This window comes from Vulpes vulpes, chromosome 8 (genome assembly GCF_048418805.1).
Source record: "Vulpes vulpes isolate BD-2025 chromosome 8, VulVul3, whole genome shotgun sequence".
Lineage (NCBI taxonomy): Eukaryota > Metazoa > Chordata > Mammalia > Carnivora > Canidae > Vulpes > Vulpes vulpes.
The window spans coordinates 73,575,643-73,597,681 of NC_132787.1; the positions used below are offsets into that span (position 1 = coordinate 73,575,643).

Here is a 22,039-nt window from a genome sequence, read left to right on the forward strand (position 1 = left end):
GAAACTCATCTAAAATCACGTAGTGTATAAATCAGTTTTTGCAGCATCACACACCAGCCAACAACTTATGATTTAAAACAGCAAACATTTATTTCTTACAATTTTGTGAGCTGGCCAGCCTGGCTCAGTGGGGGTTGGAAGGCCTAGGTGCCTGGTATCTGGTGAAGAGGAGGAGGAGGAGTTAGTTCAATGTCAGCTGGGTGATAGAGACATGGCCACGAGTCTGTCATGATTCAACAGGGCTTGTAAAAGGTGGATGAGTTCCAAAAGTAGCATGAGAGGCAAGCACAGGCACTTTCCAAATCTAGCTTGCATCATATTTGCTATTCTCCCATTGGTCAAAACAAATCCCATGGCCAAGCCCAGCAGCATGGGAAGGAACTAACTCAAGGATAATACAGGGAGAAAGAATTATTGCTGCCATTTGCCCCAACAAAGAATGTACCATACATAGCTTTTAACTATCCAACTGGAGTTCAAAACCAAGTTTGTTAGATCTGAAAGTTCAAAACTCTCTTGGGGGTTATTGTCCAGAGTCTGAGAATCCAGAATACTCCATGCATTGCCTAAACAAGTCAACAACCTTTTGCATGCACACCCGCAACTGTTTTGCAAATGTATATACATATTGCCATTAATAAACACAAATTATACCCAATAAACAGTTTTAAGTGTTTGGTCTGCTTCATTGCTTGTTTTCTGCTTTAGAGACTCCAAGTCTGTTGGAGTTTCCTTTGCTTACTTTTTATCTTTATCAATTTCTTGCAAGTCTTTTGTATTATTTTACTTTTGTTGCATTATTTTCATTATCCTCCCTTTTACCTTTTATTTTTTCTATGTTGTCTATACTGTCTTGTATTCCGTTTATTTCCAAAATGATTTTTTTTTTCTTTTGCTAATTTTTTTCCTGTGTCTGTCAGGGTCATTGTTTTGTAACCAGGTCATTGATGTTCAATGAATATTTCTGACTGAAAAATAGAATTATTTTTAACTGTATTACATTTTATTTTCCCTAGAATTATATATATTTTTTCAGTTGTATAGTTGTCTGGCCATTTTATTGCAGAGCTATTTTTCTGATTGATGCACTTTTCTCAAAGCTTTCATTATTGTCTTATTTCAGCCCTTTTTGAAGTGTTAGGTCAGTTTTCATCTGTTTTGTGTCTGCATTTTTCTGGTATCTTCTTGTCAAAATATTTTACAGTTCATTTTTCTCTTGTAATTACCTTATGTGTGGCTAGATCACATTCTTCTCTTTTCCAAAATTTAAGCAAAATGTGTTAACCTTGACTACTGGAAGGACATTTCTGAGGAGAAAGGAATGGCTTGGGGTATTTTTCCCAGCTTCATAGCTCATACCTCTTTTTTACTGTGAAGGGTGCCAAACATGGTTACTTCTCTGCCTCTCAGGGCTAAACTACTTCAGATAAGTCTGCTGTATTTCCTATTTTGGCTTCCAGGTCTACCCTGCCAAGGGGAGAACCTTAGATGTCGTATTTTGCTGTGATAGTAGTTTCTGGGTTTTGTTTCATGTAGGACCTTTCCCTGCTCCCTATTTGAACCTTCTCTTCTTCTTACTCCTAATGTTATTTCCCTGATCAATTTAGTTTCTCAATCTAGCAGGTTTTTTTGTTTTCTTTTGTTTTAAGGCAAAGTTTTGCCTTTTAAAGGAAATAGTTGCTGGGTATTTCTGAAATCCTCAGGGTGGAGATGACCATAACAGCAGTTGATCTCCGGGTGCCTCTGTTGCAGTTTTACACTCACCAATTCAGAACCTGTGATGAGTTATTCCAGTTTTGCAGTTCTTTTTAGATTTATTTGTCCTGATGCAGAGTGCATCAACCAGAAAAACAGCTCTGCAATAAAATGGCCAGACAACTATACAACTGAAAAAAAAAAAAAAGTTCTAATTCTAGGGAAAATAAAATGTAATACAGTTTAAAAAAATAATTCTATTTTTCAGTCAGAAATATTCATTGAACATCAAATTTGAGCCAGACCTGGTTACAAAACAATGACCCTGACAGACACAGGAAAAAATTAGCAAAAGAAAAAAAAAATCATTTTGGAAATAAAAAGAATACAAGAGAGGTACAGGATAAAATGATGGTTTGGGACAGGATGGTGTCAATGAAGATGCAGAGAATTGGACAACAGGAGAGAGAATTTGATGATAGAACCAAGAGGAATGACTGATGGGTCTCATGTAGGAGAGGAAGCCTTGAACAATTGAGTTGGTGTTATTATTCACAGAGATGGAGAAACTGGGTGGAGAGGAGGTTGGTAGGAATGACTGGTGATAAGGGAAGCAAGTACTCTTTAGAGTTGCTAAGTGTAAATATCAAGTGCAGCTGGATATGAGTCTAGAACTCAGGGAGAAAATCTAGTCTAGATAGAAATTTAGAGGTCGTCTTAGACACTTTGGGCTACTATAATAAATTACTATAGACTAGGTGCCTAAGCTACCTCTCTTGCCTTCTTACAAAGGCATTAATCCTATCCATGAGGGCTCTACCCTAATGACCTAATTACCTCCTAAAGACCCTACCTCCATATACCATGACACAGGGGATTAGATTCCAACATAGGAATTTTGGGGGTGAGGAACATGTAGTCTACCACAACATACAGGTTAGTTTAAAGCCATGGGTCTGGATAAGATCACTTAGGATGTGTGGTTACCAACTGGTGGTCTAGGATTGGCTCCTGATGTACCATACATGGTGATGCATTTAGAGGTAGGTGGAGGAGGAACCAGTATGAGAAGGAGGAACCCATGAGAAGGAGGAACTATGGAGGTAAGGAAAATCAGGAGAATGTGGTGCTATGAGCCTAAGGGAAGAGCATTTCAAGAGAGAGGGACTGAACAATCAGATGGGAGTTCTGAGAGGCTGGACTGAATACAAATAAAAACTATCCATTGGATTTGACAACATGGAAGTCATTGGAGACCTTGACTGACAAGAACAGCTTCAGAGAAGGGAGAGGGATAAAAATTAGATGGAACAGGTGGAGGAGAGAATGAGAGGTGAGGAAGTGTAGATAGCTGGTATAGACAGTTTTCATGTGAAAGAGAAAGAAGGTAGCTAAAAGAGGATATAGGGGTCAAGGGAGTTGTTTCTGTTTTTTGTAGAGGGGAAATAGAAGCATGTTTGCATACTAATGGAACAATCCAGTTAAGGGGGAAGAGATTCATGGTACAGGAGAGATGAAGATCTTGAGAAGGTAAAAGGGTGTAGAATCCAGTGCATGAGGGAAGACTTGTCTTTTTTTTCTTTTCCTTTTTTTAAAAAACTATTTTATTTATTTATTCATGAGAGACACAGAGAAAGGTAGAGACATACGCAGAGGGAGAAGCAGGCTACCTGTGGGGAACCTGTTGAGGAACTCAATCCCAGGACCCTAGGATCACACCCTGAGCCAAAGGCAGATGCTCAACCACTGAGCCACCCAGGTGCCCAGAGGGGAGACTTGTCTTTAGTAAGAGCAGGACACCTTTGTTGTAGCAGGACAGAAGACAGAATAGAGTCCTTGAGGGAAGTTTATAAATCTGGCGGTACAACAATGAGTTAAGTCCCCCTCTGAAAGCTTCTATTTTCTCACTAAAGTGTGAAGTGAGGTCATCAGCTGAGAAAGGACGCTTATATGGGAGGCACAAGGAAGAGAAAGGTTTGAGGAGAGAGAAGAGTATAAAAATGGTATCTTTGAGTGGAAACTTAATATGGAAACTCAATGGATTGGAGGTTTGTGGTCATTAGTTTAAAATAAATTGGGTCGGGACGCCTGGGTGGCTTAGTGTTTGAGCATCTGCTTTTGGCTCAGGGCATGATCCCAGGGTTCTGGGATCAAGTCCCACATTGGGCTCCCTGTGAGGAACCGGCTTCTCTCTCTGCCTGTGTCTCTGCCTCTCTCTGTGTATCACTCATGAATAAATAAAATCTTTAAAATAAAATAATAAAATAAAATGGGCCATCTACCCTCTCTCCCTCCCTTCACTTCTTCTTTCTTTCTTTGCTATTTGGGGCCCAGGGAGGTAGGAGATTAGGCAAGGTGGTGACCTAGAGAAGGGTCAGGGCTGAGTAAGGCAGCAGCCCAGTAAGGGTAGGGAGACTGGTTACATGCAAGGGGATAGGTTGGGGGTGTGTGTGTGGAATACATATATTTATATATTTTATTACATTATTATTATAATAAATATTATATATTTATTATATTTTAATATATATATGTAATATATATATTACATATCTTTAAGCATATAAGCTAAAAGTGGTTTTAACAAATTAATCCTAACGTTAAAATTAAAATGGATGTGTAAGCACAGCATTGTGAATGCAAAGAGAGTTTTCGTATCACAGAATTTTGTTATCCAAGACATTTTAGAGGCCAATCCATCCAGTCATATTTGATAATGAGAAAAATGAAGTTAAGTGACTGTCTCTAGGTCACATACTAGCGGCATAACTGAGACTCCCAGGCCATTATTTATTCTACAAGGTATTGATGCTCAAAAACTTGATATTGATATGCTTTACATAAAAAAGGGGATTATCAGAATGACAACACTGGTTACAAAAGAATAATCTACTAGCATTTTATTACTTATAAATTCCTCTCTCTTCAATTTCATCTATTTGGAAAAAATTGTGGTCATTAACAGATTTCTATGCTAAAAAGTGGGTTTATTTATTTATTTTTTTATTATTTATTTATGATAGTCACAGAGAGAGAAAGAGAGAGAGAGAGAGAGAGAGAGAGAGAGAGGCAGAGGGAGAAGCAGGCTCCATGCACCGGGAGCCCGATGTGGGATTCGATCCCGGGTCTCCAGGATCGCGCCCTGGGCCAAAGGCAGGCGCCGAACCGCTGCGCCACCCAGGGATCCCTAAAAAGTGGGTTTAAATATGAATAAGCAAGGCATAGTAAAGAATTTTTACAACTGTAAAGTGTGACCTACCCAAAATATCTTGCCTCTTAGGTACACATTGCTCAGCTATTTCTCTTTAAAAAAAAAAAAAAAAATTGTTGAATGGGAACAGATCATCGACACAGAACAACAAAATGCAGAAATTAGAACACTTTATTATAAATATTTCCAGAATATAAACTGATTTTGTATCAAGACTCTTTGAAAATTTTAAAACTATATGTAACCTCAGATTATTATTATTTAATGTATTCTATTTTCCACTAGAAAACACACTGCAAGTTAGATTTTAAAAAGAAAACAGTCAGTCTAAATTGTGTCACAGAGAAAACTAATGAATATAAAAATACCCTATCCAAAACTAAAATAAACCCAATCAAGAAATAGATTCTGCAAAGCCTATTAATTCTCCAATTTAAAATAAATGACCTCCCAAGGGAAAAATACTTCTATAGCAATTTCATGAGTAAAAGCAGAGGCACTCTCATTAAGGGAAATTATATTATATAAGAAAAATGTAAGGATGCTTTTAGAAAATGAAGAAAAGTAATTTCCATGTTGGAGAGTAAGTGTATTAATACGTTCTGTTCCCCTGGCCTGTCGTTAGACTTAAAGGAGTTAAGGTACCTGTTCATATGAAATAATCAATCTGAACACAAACGTCATAAAACCAAGCTCCTCAACTGTTTTTTCAATTTAACCTTGGGAGAACCAACTCAAGAGCTTCAAAATCCCAGGATAGACTGGTCCCAAAGCATTTCCTCCTCTGTCTTCTCTTTACCTTGTTCCTTTTTCTCTTTCCTACGCTTCCGTTCCTCTTTCTTAGAGGCTACATCTCGACTTTTTTTCTCCTTTCGATTCTTAAGCTTTTCTGTATTGACCCTGACTGTTTCCATCTGTGTTTTGTTTCTTTGGAAGTTCTTGTGTTTGTCTAAATCTGGTTCCTCACAACCTTTTTTTCTCTTATGCTTGGGCTGTTCCTCCTCTGGTTTTTTTCTGCCTTCCTCTGGGTGCCTTTTCCCCTTCTGAGGTAGCTGTTTATGACTGGCACTGTTTTCTGAGGAGAGGTGCTTGTGAACTCCAGATTCTATGCTGTATGAGCTACAGTTATACTCTTGCTGACTAACGTTCAGGGGTGCTGGTGTTTCTGAGAAACAGTCCCTGGTGAACTGACAGTAGCTCAGGGAGCCAAGTCTTAGCCTGCTGGCATGAGCTGGTAGCCACTGAGGTAACCGGTTTTCCACTTTTTGTGAACTAGGGCATGATCTTGGGTAGGTCTGCACAGTTTCAGATGAGAGTCTTCGATCAAACATTCTATACCTTGGTCTGTAATCAGCCTCTTTGTACCTACAAGTTTCCCAACAGTCCTCTCTCAACTTTCTGAAACAAGTCTTTGGCTCTAAGCCTCTAGCTTTCTGCACTTTGATATAATCTTCAAGTTCATCTTGAAAAGAGTCATAGGTCTTCTTTGAATGCTTCATTGGGTTGACAAGGGATTCTCTGTAGAGAAGATGGGAGAAAACTCTTCTTACTAGATTATTTCATTCTGAATATTTTCTAAGCTCTTGAAGAGAGTGTCAAAAAAACAAAACAAAGAAGCCCAAACGAATTAAAACCTAATTCAGCATAAAAGTTAAATATCATGACATTATATGTCAAAAAGGTGCATTAGGATAGTTAAATATCTCCTGGGCTACTCACAAGTAACTCTTTCTCAGAAATGGGATGAAGAAGGCAGAAGGGAGATGGCATATAGGGTTCTGTTGTATGGCTAAAAATGTAAGGCATATAGGGATGTATGGATAAGAACTACACATCCCTGATAGATGGCCTGATCGCATGCTCATATGATTTCTAAAGCTCTGATTTAATCAGTTTCTTGTATATTGCTTTCTAAGAAAAGTAATAGACCACAGAGGGGTAATTTAATCTTTAAAATCTTCGGTTTACTCAAACAAAATAAAATAAACACATACTTACCTGACTAGAGTACTCTAAGACTTGATAAAAGGATATTTACAAAATAGTTTGGGAATGCTGGAAATTAGAAATTCAGCTATGAGACGAAACTACTCTTTAGTACGGGGCATGAGGGAAGATGAGGGAACAGAGTTCTGTACCTTCCGTACAGGGCTTGGATTTCATTCTGTGAGTTCTGATTGGTGAAAAAAGCATTCTAGAAGTCTTCTGGTTTGTTCTCTATTAAAGTACTGGTGGGAGCGTTAAGGGAGGAAATAGAGGTGAAAGCTGAGAGAGGGTCAGACTGATGCAGAGCAAAGTTTCAGGAGGAATATAGAGCCGATAGGCTAGTTTTTCATTGGCTTGTTTGATAATTTTGGTAGAGGCAGCACTATTCCTGATTTCCCCTCCCTCAAATCCTGCGTAAGTGCAAATATAGTAGAAAACACACTACAAGACGACAATGCCCTAGATATTTTTGGTGATATACTCTGTCTCCCAAAATTAGGATGCAGCATAACCCATGTAGAAGTTTCTCCCCTTTAATTGAAAGAAAGAAACCTGATAATAGCACTCCAGGGTCACTAATAATCAGCTATCTTTTCTGGAAATTTGAGATTAATAATAAAGTCTAAATGAAGCCTCAGTTGGCGAGTCAGAAAATTTAGCTCCTATTCAACTTAAATAGTATAAAAATTCTAACAGAATAATGTAACAAATATTTGATTAAATATAGGCAAAAGATTTAAACAGACACTTCAGAAAAGAATACACACAAATGGCCAATGAACACATGAGAAGATACCATTAGTCATGGAGTCAATGTCCATTAAAAACCACAATGAGACACTACTATGAACAGGAACATTCACTACGGTGACTGAGATCAAAAGAATGATATTATCAGTGGTGTTGGTGAGGATATGGAACAATTAGAATTCTCATAAATTTCTTGTAAGGGATGTAAAATGGTACAACCAACTAAGTATGATCTAGTTATTCCATTCCTAGATATTTCTCCCAAAAGAAAAGGAAATATATGTCCATACAAAGACTGATACATGAATGTCCACAGTAATTTTATTTATAATAGTCCCAGAAAGGGAAAAAACCAAAATGATGATCAACAGGTAAATGGAACAATCAAATAGTGATATATACATACAATGAAATATTATCAGCAATAAAAAGGAATGGATCATTGATACAGTCAACAGCATGGATGAATCTCAAAATAATTAGGCTGAGTGAAAGAAGCCTGACAGAAAGAGTATATAATATATGATTCAATTACATAAAACTCTAGAAAATGCAAACTAATGTATAGTAATAGTTTTTGCTTGGGGATGAAGCAGGAAGGGGTGGGTGGGATGATTATAAAGGGCACTTTTTGGGGTCTGGATGCATGTTTTGTACACTGATCACTTGAAGATATATACGTCTGTCAAAACCCATCAAAATATGTATTTTAAATACATAGTTTATTATACGTTAACTGTGCCTCGATAAAGCTATTTTTACAAAGTCACTAACAAGATTAAAAAGACATTAATAATTGTTGAAACTGGATAATGGGTATATGAAGGTTCATTACACTATTTTCTCTACTTTTATGTTTAAAAAACTTTTATACTTCATACCCACAAAGATGGCTATAATAAAAAAGAGGTAGATGATATTAAGTGTTGGCAAGGATGTGGAAAAGTTGGTAACTTCATTCGTTGCTTGTGGGGAGGTAAAATGTGCAGCTATTTTGAGAAACAGCAAGGGCTTCTGGCCCTGTGCACACAGGTCTGAGCCTACCCAGAGCCAGGTAGACAGTCACCATGAAGTTCCACCCCTTTGTGACTTCAGATGGTAGCAAAAACCCCCAAATGCCACTTAAATCTCCCCTGCACATGCGCAGGAAGATCACGTTTTTCCTACTTTCTAAGGAGCTGTGGGAAAAGTACAACATCTACTCCAGGCCCATCTGCAGGGATGATGGGGTCCAGGCAGTTCAAGGACACTATAAAGGTTAGCAAATTAGCCAGGCAGTCCAGTCATACAAAAAGAAATAGGTCATCTATACCAAGTGAGTACAACGTGAGAAGGCTAATGGCACAACTGTCCATGTGGACACTCACCCAAGCAAGATGGTTATCACCAGGCTAAAACTGGACAAAGATCAGAATAAAATTCTTGAATGCAAAGCCAAATCTTGACAAGTTGGAAAAGAGAAAGGCAAATATAAGGAAGCTTACTGAGAAAAATGCAGGAATGAATACAACCTGTTATGCAACCATAGTAGATTTTTATCCTACTCTGTATTCCTTTGAGACTTTTCAAGATGTCTCTTAAGCATTTCATTTCCTTCCTGTTTTGTTATTGCTATGTGAATCTACTTTTGCTGTTTTGTAAATCTACTTTTGCTGTTTTGATTAATAATTTTATGAATAACCACTGGAAAAAAGAAAACAGTACGGCAATTCCTCAAAACATAAAAAGTGTTACTGCATGACCCAGCAATTTCACTCCTAGGTACATACCCAAGAGAACTGAAAACCTATGCTCACACAAAAACTTGTACAGAAATGTGCACAGCAGCAATATTCATAACAGCTAAGAGGTAGAAACAACTCAATATCCATGAACTGCTGAATGGATAAAATGCAGTATATTCATACAATGGAATATTACTTGGCAATAAAAAGGAATGAAGTGCTGATACATGATACAACATGGATAAACCCTGAAGGCACGCTAAATGAAAAAAGTCAGTCCCCACAGCCCACAGGTCATGCACAGATCAATAAAGAGGTGAATGGAAACTTACTCGTATCAGGCTGAGAACTTGGTGAAGAAATCTGATCATAGTCACCCATTAATTGCTTCAGTTTTCTAGCATGAACTTTCCCCACATGGTGAAACTGTGCAACAATCAGCAAGCTAAAAAACACGATGCAGAGATCCCCAAATCGATTTCTGTGTAATACTCCATTCCCAGTCATCTGAAACCAAGTACAATCTTGTTATAATTTAATTATATTTAATTACATTAAATAGTTCAAAGTTTAGAATTTTACTATCAACATAGATCCATCATGTCAGAAATCCATCTCCAATTTCTTATTATTTCACTTCCTGTAAGTCTGAAAGTTAGGCTAACTCTCTGAGCATGTATTTTACCCCAGAATAATAAATATTTTGTTTTAGAACAAAGTGATCCCAAATTTCCACCTCTAAATTTGCAGATAGTATTCATGATTTTTAATATATTTAGTCTAGATGAAGAGTTTAGGAATAGAGTTTTGCTCACTCACAAATCAAAGTATCAGCTTCAGTAGAAATAATCCTATGATCTAGAAGATCTCTAGTTTCAACCCACCTCATAATGTCAAATCCTTTGCAATTCAAACTATATCACTACTCCCCGTATGCCTTTTACAAAGGGTATCTGTAAAAGTTCAATATTTATTCATTCATGGTATCTATGAATAAAATAAAGGGAGATAAGATAGAAGATCATATTAAATATTTAAGGTAATATTTTTTTAAGGTTTTATTTCTTTATTGACAGAGAAAGAGAGAGTACAAGCAAGGAGAACAGCAGGCAGAGGGAGAGGGAGAAGCAGGCTTACTGCTGAACAAAGAGCCTGATGTGGGGCTCCATCCTGGGATCCTGGGATCATGACCTGAGCTGAAGGCAGATGCTTAACCGAATGAGCCACCCAGGTGCCCTAAGATAATTTTTCAACCTTTAAATAGATATCATTTCATATACCATCTCAAATCTTAACTTCCTGAGAGGTTTCAAGGCTATATACTAGCTTTTTTGCTAATTACAATGAAATTTCAGTATGAAAACATTTAGGAAGCCTCTAGTCTTTAATATGGTAATATAGTTTTATTTAGTCCAGAAAATACCATTCTGAAAGAGAAGTTACTGGGTTACCAGTATGAGTGTATATCTTTTCTGATACCAATCATGGAACATCAAAATTGTACTTCCTATGCAGCCATTTATTTATTTTTTTTTAAGATTTTATTTGTTCACCAGAGACACAGACAGAGAGGCAGAGACATAGGCAGAGGGAGAAGCAGGCTCCATGCAGAAGCCGGATGCACCACTCGATCCCGGAACTCCGGGATCACGCCCTGAGCCAAAGGCAGATGCTCAACTGTTGAGCCACCCAGGTGTCCCCCTATGCAGCCATTTAAATGAATGCGTTGGAACCACATATACTGTCATGGAGAAATGTCCATGATATATTAATGGGGAAAAACGATGTAGAAGTCTATCTACCTATTTACCTATCTACTGATCAATCTAAGACCCAATTTTAATATAAAAACACTCAACATACAGAACCAAAAACTAAATAAATTCATATATGTATATTGTAAAGGAGTCAAAGGAGCTAGGCTGCAGTCCATTAACTTCCTTTCTGGGGGCGGGGAGGGGTGAGGGAAGAAGGCAGGTGACTTCTGGACCCCTGACTAAAAGACCAATGAATGCTATTAGCTAGGAGAAGGGGAATTTATCTTTGACATACCCTTAGCAAGATGTCTCTGGTTAAGGATTATCTATAGTAAATAAATTCAGGACCTATGAGGCAAAAGCACTCCAAGGAATATTACATAAATGGAGATGATTCATAATTTAAATACTTTGTGTGAGGTGACCCTCACTTAGAAACCCCATCTAGGGGATCCCTGGGTGGAGCAGCGGTTTGGCGCCTGCCTTTGGCCCAGGGCGCGATCCTGGAGACCCGGGATCAAATCCCACATCAGGCTCCCGGTGCATGGAGCCTGCTTCTCCCTCCACCTGTGTCTCTGCCTCTCTCTCTCTGTGACTATCATAAATAAAATAAATAAATAAATTAAATAAAATAAAATAAAAAAAGAAATCCCATCTATTATTTTGGGTCAGAGATGCATGACTAACGTAGGAAAACATAGTTTGAGGAGCCATCTTTCATGTTCTAAATATCTCTGCTTCTTTAGAGTTGTCTGATTGCTTGTATCCTTGAAATATGTAGTAAACCTTGATACTAGGTAATATTACTGATTTGTGTTAGTTTTATTTATTTATTTATTTATTTATTTATTTATTTATGATAGTCACAGAGAGATAGAGAGAGGGGCAGAGACACAGGCAGAGGGAGAAGCAGGCTCCATGCACCGGGAGCCCGACGTGGGATTCGATCCCGGGTCTCCAGGATCGCGCCCCGGGCCAAAGGCAGGCGCCAAACCGCTGCACCACCCAGGGATCCCTGATTTGTGTTAGTTTGATTTGACAATCTAATCTTGTATCCAATACCCACAGGAAAAAAATCAGAAAAGATATACACTAAACTTAATGGGGCTTGGGAAATGGGTTTAGGAAAGGAGTAAGAGACATTTAACATTTTGCTCTCTGCACACATCTGTATTAATTTCTGCAAGTAACATTACTCTGTAACTAAAAACTCCATAAAAAGTTGATTTAAAGGTTCTACAGGGTATCTTCAAATTAAGCTTAATTTTCAGTTACCAGTATATAGAGTAAAAAAAGTTTGCTTAAAAATATTATGAGTTCTGGATGCCGGGATGGCTCAGTTGGTTAGGTGTCTGCCTCCAGCCCAGGTCATGATCCTAGGGTCCAGGGATGGAGGCCCGTGTCCAGCTGCCTGGTCAGTGGGGAGCCTACTTCTTCCCCTCTCTGCCAATCCCCCCCACTCCTGCTTATGCTCTTTCTCTCAAATGAATAAATCTAAAAAAAATTATGAGTTTAAGAACTGTTAATCAAAAACATTTTAGAAAGGATGATGAATATTTTAAAATGTTTCTCTATTATATATAGTATCTCTCTAAATTACTTGAGTTGTTTTAAGGTTTATAACTTAATTACATATGGCTCTAAAGTTAAAATGAAAAGCAAGCCATAAAACAGGAGAAAATATTCCCATCTCACATATCAGACAAAGGACTTATATCCAGAATATATAAAGAACTCATATGACTCGATAAAACAAATCCATATTAACATGGGCAAAATATCTGGACACCTCAAAAAATATATATATGTAATTTAAAACCCTACACCATCACTGGAAATGATTAAAATTAATAGGATTGATAATACCAGAAGTTGGTAAGGATATTGAACAATTAGTTAGAATTTAAAATAGTACAGCTTTACAAAGCAGTTTGATATTTTCTTTAAACATTAAACAGGGGATCCCAGGGTGGCTCAGTGGTTTAGCGCCTGCCTTCAGCCCAGGGTGTGATCCTGGAGTTCTGGGATTGAGTCCCACATCAGGCTCCCTACATGGAGCCTGCTTCTCCCTCTGCCTGTGTGTCTCTATGTGTCTCTAGTGAATAAAATCTTAAAAAAAAAAAAAATTAAACATCTACCATATGACCCAGCCATTTCACTTGTATTAGCCCAAGAGAAATAAAAAGATACATCTCTGCAAAGACCTGTACATGAGTATTCATTGCAGATTTATAATAGCCCAAAACTGAAACCCTAAGGTCTGCCAATAGGCTAATGGATAAACAAAACATGGTGTATCTATATAATAATTATTCAGCAACAAAAAGAAACAAAAATATACACACAATGTGGATGAATCTCAAAACCATGCTTCCTGCAAGACACAAGAGCATGATTCTATATTTGTAAAAAGTTCTAGACATATAAACTAATCTATAGTAATAGAAAGTAGATTAGTGGTTGTTGGGGACAGAGGTAGAAGGAGGGATGGATTATAAAGAGGCCTGAGAAAGCTTTTGTTGTTGATGGAAAATATCTGGCATTTATTGTTTACAAATGGTTGTGTGGGAGTATACAACTGTCAAAAACTCACTGCCTTGTATACTTTAAGTATGTGTATATTTTAAGTATAGTGTATCTTAATAAAGTGTATCAGAGGAGCTTAAAGATCTGTAACAGATATTTTTGGAAAGGAATAATTTTACCTTAATTTGTTAAACTGGATTGTTAAATGTTGGCTTTGTTTCCAGGAAGATTGTTCACCTAACAAAGGCCAATTCACTTATGCAGAACTACTGCCGGTATAATATGTCACTTATCTCACTGCTTCTAGGAGCCAGACATAGGGACTCTGGAGTCAGTTCTGGCACTTATTAGCTGTGTAAGCTCGGTTAAATTTCTCAACCTCTCTGTGCCTTAAGTTCCTCATCTTTAAAATAGGGATATAACATACACCTCAAAAGAGTTGTGAGCCTTAAGGAAATGAATACATGTAAAATGCTTACAACGGTATATGGCCCATGGTAAGTGCTGAATGAATGAGCTACTTTCATTGTTATTTAGGATTTCATTTATTTAACTGACATAGTGAAATGTTCTCCCAAGCATTCTAGTAACTACAGAAAGCCAAATAAAGGAAAGGTTATATGTAAACAGAGCAGGAGTGCCTGACAGGAGGAGTACCTAATAATTTTTATTTCAAGCTAACTCATGTTTTAGAGGGACTTTTTAAAAATGAAAGCTGAGGGGCACTTGGCTGGCTTAGTCAAGTGTCTGATTCTTGATAACGGCTCGGGTCATGAGATCAGGCCCCGAGACAGTCTCCCTGCTGCCTGGGATTTTCTCTCCCTCTCCCCCTCTCTCTCTAAAATAAGTAAATCTTAAAAATAAAATTAAAATGAAAGCTAAAAGTTAGACTTGATCAGTCAATATTGTCTTTTATGATTGCTGATTATGAACCAATTTTTTGAAGATTTCAGTTTATATCCTGTTAATGTGTGTCATGTATATTTTAATACTCATAGGAGTATGGAGTATCAAGCAGACCTAAGATACTAGCTAATTTTACTATTTATAGGCTGGTACAAGGTCCTAAGCAAGAAACAGTTTGTCTTGACCAAAACTCATTTCTAATATTTTTGGAAAAAAATCTAACAAAATTCTGAAAACTTCCTATTTATACTGCACATATACCACAAACTTATAGATGAACACTCATAATGCTATTTACTTGCTCATTTACCTCTAGGAAATATATCATAGTGAAAAGAGCAAGAATATGGTATCTTTTATTTCAGAGAAATGAAACTATGTAGGTTATTCAATAGCTGGAGGCTTGGTCTTTATTTCAGTAAAAACATGGAAAGCCATTGTGGAAGTTAAAACACCATACATCAACTATTGTGTTAAATATGAAACACATGAGTAATATGAATTACTCATAATTCAAAACTGCCAAAAAGAGCTTCATATCTTAATAAAAAACTAAGAACCGCTCTACTTTAATTCTAAAACTGTCAAGAGAGAACTTGTTCCATTCCACCCACTCATTTAGAAATTGTAAAACCTGAACTTTGGCACTGTATGAAATGTTCTTAATAAGTCTCGGGTTTGGTGAATAAATCAACTGATTTTAAGTGAAAAATCTTATTAAAAAATTTTATGCCCCACATCATTGTGTTGTGCCATGGCATTTAAACCTCATACAGCATGAAGGTCTTAAAAAATGTTTATTAAATATTTCTGAAGAGAAAAATGGGCAAAATTAGGATGTTGATTTGGTTACTTTTAGTTCGATTCTTCCCCCTTAAAAAATACACCAAATAAATGGCATCATCTTATACTTTTAAATCTAATTCACTAAGAAGTATTAGGAGACATCTTGTATTTTTCCATTATTTGCATCTTTCTCTCAGAGATGTATTCGATTAAAACTATCTAAAAGTATTTTTTCTTAATGTATTAGTAAACAGTACTTTTTAAAATCTAAACTTGTTTGTTGCTAACATTCAGAAATACTATTTATTTTGTATATGGACCTTGTATTTTACTTTCTTGTTAAACTTATTCTAGTAGCCTTTTCCTAGATTCCTTGCTGTTTCCTACATATATGATCATATCATCTGCAAATAAAGACAGTGTTACTTCTTTCTCTCCAATCTGAACTCCTTTTGTTTTTCTTGTCTGACTGTACTGGCTAGGACCTTCAGCACAATACTGAATAGAAGTGGTAAGAATGGATATCCTTCCTTGTTCCTGCTCTTGAGTTTTGCAATCTTTTAACATTATTATAATCTCAGGAAAGATAAGCAGAGAATCGCATTAAGTTTTAGGACACTAGGTAATGGATTCTGTCTTACCTTTGCTATCTTTTGTAGTTGTTATCTTTGCATGTTTTTCTTTCTTTTTACCTGTTTTTTAGAGACCTTTTTTTTTTTTTTAAGATTTTATTCATTTATTCATGAGAGACACAGACATAGGCAGAGGGAGAAGCAGGCTTCATGTAGGAAGCTTGATGTGGAAGTCAATCAGGGGACTCCAGGATCACACCTGGAGCCAAAGGGAGACGCTTAACCGCTGAGCCACCCAGGCGTCCCTAGAGATCTAATTGTAATAGAAATGCATCCCTGTACCTGTTACCATCAAAAATACTCTTAGCTATTTTGGTTATTAACCTTGCCTTTTTAGGAAATGAGATTAGTATCTGATCTAGGAGTTTGCTAAGCTCTAGCTATTTCACACTAATACAACAAATCACAAAAATAATTAAGGGTTTACTACCATGGCATATTTCCAATGATAAAATACAAAATAATTAAGAAAATCATTAATTGGGAGTACTTCACATTTAATAGGCATTTAACATTTATGTCTCTAAGTCTGAACATCAATGGCTAGCTAGCTCAAGGATTCTGCTTGTGAAGTTAATTTTACTTGGACTCAGGCAGACATCCTACATCAGGATGCCACCAAATGCATTCCATTCCTTCCAAAGGGTTAGTAAATGTGAATAGGTCTGTAAGAAGGGATGCTCATGCCCCAATGCTCATGCCCTAACATATATTTGATGAAGTTAGTAATGGAAATCTTATTACTTGTTTTAACATGTTTAGTTAATATTTTCACATATTGACAGCTAATAAAGGCAACAAATCTGAAACAAATAATCATTAATGTCTCTCCAGACATCTTCCTCCTCAACCATTCTATCCAGCTGTCAACATTAGATTTACAACATAATGTGCTCTTGTGTGGATGTGGCAAATACGTCTTGGGCAGAACACAAATTTACAAAAAACAATGAACTACTCCTAATTATTTCAGGAGTCCTGGCTATTCCGCATTTACAGCTGCATTTTCTCTAATGCATTCACCCTGCTGCTTCTTACCAATTTTAGAGGTTGTCAATTAACCTGTCTTCTCCCCATCCCACTACGGAGAATTTGACTGCCTTACACCACTATCCTACATTTTCTCTGCAGCCATTTCAGACTCAGAGATAGAAGTTGTGTGTCAGGAATGGCAAAGCAGCCAAACCAGCTCTGGAGCATTCAGCTTTACTGTAATTTGAGAGAGAAATAAACTTTTCTTATGTTTAAAAAAACCCTGAATTTTCTCCACTTTTTTTCCTAATTTCACTAACAAACATTAATACTAAGCTCTTTAAAAGGGCTGTGCCTAATTCATTTGTATGTCCTTAGTACTGAGCAGAGTACCTGGTACATAGCAGAAACTCAATGTTTTCTGAATAAATGTTAACATGTTAGCTATTAGCTAGATTTTTCTGTCATTTGATCTAAATCTCTGCTTAATATCATGAAAACAAAGGAAAACATTTTTGGGCAATTGCTATGTAAATGGGTTAATGATTCCATGAGGAGTCAAAAATATCCTTTATTCTAAAACTGAGCCCATTTAATTTTTTTTTTTTTTTTTTTTAAGAGAAGCAAATAAGCAAGAATTGTCTGTTGTGGCTTTGTTTTTACTAATCCCTCAGGAATATCATTACTGAGTGAAAATTTTTTTTGAGTGTCAAAAATATTGAGAAACCTCACTGAATGAATTATAAAGTGTCCTGGAAAATCTTATGACACCTTCACCATAAATTCTACGTATATTTCTTTTCATAGAAGTCTGGTTAAGTGGTATTTCTTTAGGTTTCTGTGATGGAAGTCTAATTTCTCAATTTCTGGTTTGTAATCTTACACCTTATATATATTTCCTGTTTGCCAATATTTAATCCTTACATCTGTTCATTATCAAGTCCAAATCAGAAGAGCTCCTCTTAGAGGAGCTATAGGTGAAAATGGATTAAAGATGTTCTTCAAATCAGTTTTAATAGTCCTATCAGGATCTTGAGTGACTGGAATTTTAGTAACTAGATGCATGATTATTCTTTCATACCTTTTGCAAAAGCCGTTTAAGAAAAAAAAAAAAATACCGGATAAGTAACAAGTAACATTTTCCCCCCTCTTCTTATGTACTATTTTGACCGGCAATTATTTAGGGCTTTTACAAATATCTCAACTAAAAATATACTGACTCCCACCATTGTTTTAAATACTATAATATACCAAATATTGACCATTTGTTAGGTAGCAGTTAACTGAACAGTTAATGAGGATATTTACTCAAAATAAAGAGACAAAAGGTAATTTTTTAGGTAAAGAATTATATTTTGTTTTTCAAATCCTAGTGAATGGTCTCAGTCTTAACTCAGAGACTTAATCACTTTGTCACCTGATAGCCATTACAGTTGGAAGTTTCATGTTTTATGAACTGCTGTTCTACACAGCCAACCCATGGAAAGATTATCAGTGTAGAACTGTCAAGTTAGTTCACAATTTCAATGCTGTCAAGGACCTTAGAGTTCGGTTGGTGCAGAGATCAACCTTGACACTGACATCTTGGGTAGGAAAATCATTTGTTGGGGTGGGAGTGAGGCTGCCCTGTCCATTTTGGGATGTTTGCCAGCATCTCTACCCTGTATCATATATATGCCAAGTAGCACCTGTGCTCACCACGCCCCTTCTTGCCCAGTGGTGGAAATCAAAAATGTCTCCAGACATTGCCAAATGTCCTCTGGGGTGGGGTTGCAAAAAGACCCCTGGTTGAGAACCACTCAACTGGGGTAATCCAATTCCCCCTCCCCACAGATGACAAATCTCAAAAAATAAATTTGGGACTTTGAGTTTGAAGGAAAAATTGGGGACTTTTCTCAGGTCATATAGCTAGTGGACAAACTAGCACTAGAACCTACTACTTGTTAGATCCCTATTCCAGTATTCTCATTATACCACCTTGAAGTTGTATAGAAAGGTTACTGCTAGCATTGTGTGAACTGACACTGTATAAAGTCCTAAGTAATCGCACACATTCAAAGTCATCATACACACACACAAAATGTTATCCGGCAAACTGTTTTTCTATGAGAAACTGTTTCCAAATCTTCCTGTGATCTGGCTATGAGAGCCAAACTGAATTGTAGTCTCAAAACCTATAAACGGCTCAGGCTTATTTGGTGAGGGGCAGTAAGTTTGGTATGAAAACAAATAAATCCAGATTTTTTTTCCTCAGAACGATAACCTAGGCTGACTAAAGATCCTAAATCTAGTCTTCCAAAGGTTGCTTTCATTAAGAGACCTTGAATAGAACATCATTTGGTTGCAATGACTTTCTAATTCCATTTTTAGCGTATGAAATTTTTGTAAGGTGCTTACAAAAATGTTTTAAGAAATGTATGCACTTTTTTAAAAAAAACTACTTTGCCATTCCTCCAAAGTGAAGTATGTAAAAGATTATGGAATAGCACAGAAAAATAGAATATAATCATGAAAGGGGGTAAAAATGAAATTATTTTCAAGAGGTTATTATATTTATTGATGTCTCTCTCCAGAAAAGAGGAACCTAAATTATTCTACAATATTTTGGCTTCCACCATCTTTTGCTCTGGAGACAGAAAGCAACATGAGGCAACACAGCATACTAAAAATTACGAGACTGAAGATGGTTAAATGTTTTACTTGAGATGTGCAATGCGATCAAGCTCCACCACCTAAAATCATTTCCAAAACTGTCTTTACAGCCTTACCTCCTTACAGGCTGTTCATAGGTATATAGGACTTGTAAGAACTCAAACAATGTTTGAGATGATTCAGAAATAACTTTTTGTGTTAAGGGGTAACGTGTTGGTGATAACTGTGAAAACCTTGGACAGAAACCACCTCTTCCAAACCCCTTGCACCGGAGCCTTGCCCCAATTTTAACAGGCCTCCAACAGCTTAAGGCGGAATCCTGGGATGACCCAATCTCCTTTGGAGCTCCTGCTAAAAAGCTCAGGGCTGTCAAAATAAATGTACTGTTGGGCAGCCCGGGTGGCTCAGCGGTTTAGCGCCACCGTCAGCCCAGGGCCTGACCCTGGAGACCCGGGATCAAGTCCCATGTTGGGCTCCCTGCATGGAGCCTGCTTCTCCTTCTGCCTGTGTCTCCGCCTCTCTCTCTTTCTCTCGCTCTCCCCTCTCGGTGTATTCTTATGAATAAATAAATAAAATCTTAAAAAAATAAATGTACTGTTTTCAGAACCAGGCCCCTGATCTCTGTTTTTGAGTGTTTAACTCAAAATGGCTTTGGACTGTGAATCCTTCCGGTCTCTGAGATGATGTGTACCTCCTACAACTCCGAAGAGTCCCTCTCAGACACCGGAAGGCCGGCCGATCCTTTTGAGGTGTAATCTTCGGGAAGGTTAGGCCTAGGTCTCCCAGTGGTGGTGGGAGGGCAGAGCCCTAACTTCCTTACTTGCCAGCCAAGCACGCGGCTGGCCCGACACCATGCCCAAGGAACCACCTTTTGTAATTCCTCACCTCCCTGACTCTTCTTGAACCCCACCTCTCCTCCGGTCCCTCATTTTCCCTTTAAAACTCCCAGTCAGCTCCGCGCGAATCCGGACGGAGCTCAGCGCTTTCCCCCGCTGTCGGGAGCTTCAGGGACTTGTTTTTCACCGCTCTCCCTCACGTCCGCTTTGCTATCTTTGACACTGGCGGATCCGTACTGAGCTCAGGCCGCTATCAAGAGAGGCCTAAGAGATCTGAGCACCTTGTTCTACAGGGTGCTACCCTCAACAAGCCTAGGAAGACTCTCCCACGGGGCGTCTCCAATCCCTCTGCGCGCTTCTCTCCGCGCGGGCGCCCCCCCGCAGGGTTGGGCTCCCCGACACTCCCCCGGCTCGGCGAGGTCCTAACTCCACTCCGGCCTGAATACCTACTTTCCCGGAGGGGGAAGTGCACTCAGCCGAGGTTTCCTCGCCCGCACGTCTGCGGCCCTTCCTCGCCTCATCTCGGAGTTTCCTCACCAGTCCCGCTTCCCCGTCCCTGACACTCCAGGTCCGCACTTCCACCTCTCTGCCCGCTCGGGCCTCAGCGTCCCACTCCCCTCCACGCTCCAAGCTCCACGCTCCACCTGGGAGCCGTGGCGCCACGTTCCGGCGGGTCGGCGGGGCTGAGGGAGGCGAGTGGACGCCCGCCCGGACCCCGTCGGCCATGGCGCACACTCGGGGCGCGCCCAGCCGTCACCGGGCCGCGGAGTTGAGGGGCTGAGGCCCGGGCCGCCCCCGCCGCCGGGGCGGGAACTCACCTTCTCTGAGGCAGGGGCGGGCGTCTACAACTACTGTTCCCCCTCCCCGCTAACGCCGCCGGCCGGGGGACAGGCCGGGGTGGAGATGGCGGAGAGGTAGGGACAGCAGCTGTCGCCACCGCCGCCTCCGCCGCCGAGCAGGCGGAGTGAGAGGAGGAGGCGGAGACCGGGCTTCCTGAGGGGAAGTCTCCGCCACCACCCGCGGCTGACTGGACGGCGCCGGCGCCATAGCGGGAAGGCGCGCGATTGCGCTTGCGCGGGCCGCCCCGCTTCCAGAGAGGCCCTGTGGCCCCTCCCCTTCGGGCCCCGCCCCCTCGGGCCCCGCCCCCTTCGCTCCTCCTCCTTCGGGGCTCCGCTCTGACCGTGGCTCGCGCCCCTCGGTTCCCGCGGTCTTCGGCGGGGGCGGGGGGCTGTCTCCTCGTCGTTCGAGGGAAGGGAGAGCGCGTGTGGCTGCTCGCATGGGGTTAGTGAATCTAAAAACCGACTGGGAAAAAGTCTGGAAGCCTCTGGATTCCTCCTCCAAAGTATCTGAGAAATACATCATCTTTATCTGTCGTTCCTTTGTTAGGGTCTTTAACGTGCAGGGTTAAGGTGAGCAAAAGCCTTGTCGTGATACGTTGTGGTCATTGGTCCCTAAATGACTTTTGTCTCCCCTCCTTCGCACCTCATCTCATTCCCCATCTCCCAAAGAAACCGCGACCCTAGTTTGTAGTCCTCATTTCCTTTCATATATGTGTCTTTATCACATACACGTGTGGCTAAAGAAAGTTTATTTTGAATTTCATTAG

The 22,039-nt window shown here is 39.1% G+C and overlaps 1 protein-coding gene and 1 pseudogene across 2 annotated transcripts; one reads left to right on the plus strand and one right to left on the minus strand.

Moving 5' to 3' along the window:
- Positions 1-5,338: 5,338 nt before the first annotated feature.
- Positions 5,339-21,399, minus strand: KRCC1 (lysine rich coiled-coil 1). 2 transcript variants are annotated; one of them, XM_025994391.2, is made up of 3 exons: positions 21,252-21,399; positions 9,699-9,873; positions 5,339-6,424 (listed from the first exon to the last, which is right to left on the minus strand). In XM_025994391.2, exon 3 carries the CDS (start codon positions 6,403-6,405, stop codon positions 5,650-5,652), a length of 756 nt encoding a protein of 251 aa, XP_025850176.1. In that variant the 5' UTR covers positions 6,406-6,424; positions 9,699-9,873; positions 21,252-21,399; the 3' UTR covers positions 5,339-5,649. The 2 variants fall into 2 exon arrangements, with proteins under 2 accessions (XP_025850176.1, XP_025850177.1); XM_025994392.2 differs by having other exon boundaries at positions 9,699-9,811; positions 21,252-21,390.
- Positions 8,263-9,129, plus strand: LOC140593741 (ribosomal protein uL24-like pseudogene; annotated as a pseudogene).
- Positions 21,400-22,039: the final 640 nt, after the last annotated feature.